Raw genomic sequence first — 1,914 nt, 5'->3', positions numbered from 1 at the left:
ATATTAATAGAAAATGATGTTACTAACTTTCTCTTTTTTGTGTAATAACTGACTTTTGTAACGTGCATGTTTATGCTTACATTTGGAAGGTACAAGTCATTGATTTGTAGACATGTTTAGCTTGTCATTGCTTTGTAATAATCCAGATTAACTGGTTAATTTGTTGTATTTATGGGCCTGTGAATTCACATGAATATTCTCAGTTTTCTGTATTTGAACTTGTAGTATTTCAGGAGTTTTGGAACTGTATTTATGTGATGTATAAGAATTTAACACCGTCCTTTACAACAAATGGATGTTTTAAAACTGTCTGCTTAAAAGAGTTTAAAAACTAACATAATTAACTTGTTTTTTTAAAAAAAGAAAACAACCTGATTACTCCTTGGCAAACTTTACTGTGTGTTTTTATCCTGTGCTGTTTCTGCAGTCGATGCTAACGGTGTTGCCTTTGTGTTCCTCATCTTGTCTCCCCCAGCCCGGTTTGCCTGCTCAGAACTTCTCCATGTCGGTCACGGTTCCGGTGTCCAACCCCAACACTTTAACCTACAGCAACCCCGGGAGCTCCCTCGTGTCCCCGTCCCTGGCAGCCAGTTCGTCCCTGACGGACACGACCATGCTGTCCCCCCCTCCGAGCACCCTGCACCGCAACGTGTCCCCCGCCGCGCCCCAGAGACCGCCCAGCGCCGGCAACGCAGGTGAGGGCCCGCCGGGTTCCCCTCACGGCCCTGCTGCTCTTCTGAGTAAAACCCACGAACAAACGCCCCAAGTAACAAGTTCTGAGCGATTCCTGTGCATTTTCACAGCTTAAGTACAAAATGATCACAGAATCACAGAATCAGCTGGGTTGGAAGGGACCTCTGAGATCATCAAGTCCAACCCTTGATCCAACCCCGCTGTGGTTCCCAGCCCATGGCACTGATGCCACATCCAGTCTGATCTTAAACACCTCCAGGGACGGAGAATCCCCCACTTCCCTGGGCAGCCCATTCCAATGGCTGAGCACCCTCTCTGTAAAGAAATTCTTCCTAATATCCAACCCAAACCTCCCCTGGCACAGCTTAAGACCCAGCCTTCTTGTCTTGCTGATCATTGCCTGGGAAAAGAGACCAACCCCCACTTGGCTCCCCCCTCCTGTCAGGGAGCTGTAGAGAGTGAGGAGGTCTCCCCTGAGCCTCCTCTTCTCCAGGCTGAACAGCCCCAGCTCCCTCAGCCTCTCCTCACAGGACTTGTGCTTGAGTCCCTTCCCCAGCCTCGTTGCTCTTCTCTGGACCTGCTCCAGCCCCTCAATGTCCTTCCTGAGCTGAGGGCCCAGAACTGGACACAGCACTCCAGGGGTGGCCTCACCAGTGCTGAGTCCAGGGACAGAATCACTTCCCTGGTCCTGCTGGCCACACTGTTCCTGAGCCAGGCCAGGATCCATTGGCCTTCTTGGCCACCTGGGCACACTCTGGCTCATGTTCAGCTTCCTGTCATCCAATGCCATAAGGGGACATGTTGGTTTAATGCTCTTCTTTTGCTCAGGTGGAATGCTGGGGACAACTGAGCTCTCAGTGCCAAACGGAGCTGGTACCAGCCCAGTGGGTAAGTGCAGATCCTCCTGCCTGTGTTGAAAAATCTCGTGGTGCTTTCAGTTACTCAAAAGCACGTTTTTATTTTGGTTGTGGGAGAACAAAAGGTTGTAATTTTTTTAGCTGCCTTGGAATTGTCAGGTTTTGTAAATTCTTATCAGGCATTTTTAACTTTTTACTGCCGTGCCCTTTCCACTGCAGTAATACTTGTGTTTTTTATTTTAGTGGTTTTCAGCAGCACCATGCTGCTCCTGCTTTTGTGTTTCTCTACAGGTGTAACTGCAGCATTCTAAAAAGATCTTCTTTTGCCAAATTTCTTATATTTGAAAAAGAGAGTTTTACAGAT

The 1,914-nt window shown here is 48.0% G+C and overlaps 1 protein-coding gene across 1 annotated transcript; it reads left to right on the top strand.

The window, feature by feature from the left end:
* Positions 1-456: 456 nt before the first annotated feature.
* LOC108510109 (myocyte-specific enhancer factor 2A-like) lies at positions 457-1,861 on the top strand. Its single transcript, XM_017839801.1, has 3 exons — positions 457-695; positions 1,522-1,581; positions 1,842-1,861. The coding sequence occupies exons 1-3, from the start codon at positions 503-505 to the stop codon at positions 1,859-1,861; spliced, it is 273 nt and encodes a 90-aa protein (XP_017695290.1). The 5' UTR covers positions 457-502.
* Positions 1,862-1,914: the final 53 nt, after the last annotated feature.

Source organism: Lepidothrix coronata, unplaced genomic scaffold, assembly GCF_001604755.1.
Source record: "Lepidothrix coronata isolate B3197 unplaced genomic scaffold, Lepidothrix_coronata-1.0 Scaffold482, whole genome shotgun sequence".
In the NCBI taxonomy this organism is placed as follows: domain Eukaryota; kingdom Metazoa; phylum Chordata; class Aves; order Passeriformes; family Pipridae; genus Lepidothrix; species Lepidothrix coronata.
This window is presented reverse-complemented; position numbering and strand designations above follow the sequence as displayed.

Bases quoted from the DNA above. Each gene is read 5' to 3' on its own strand.
- LOC108510109 (XM_017839801.1), top strand. From the start codon at position 503: ATGTCGGTCACGGTTCCGGTGTCCAACCCCAACACTTTAACCTACAGC. The intron at 696-1,521 runs GTGAGGGCCCGC...TCTTTTGCTCAG, and splicing joins GCCCAGCGCCGGCAACGCAG to GTGGAATGCTGGGGACAACT. The intron at 1,582-1,841 runs GTAAGTGCAGAT...GTTTCTCTACAG, and splicing joins AGCTGGTACCAGCCCAGTGG to GTGTAACTGCAGCATTCTAA.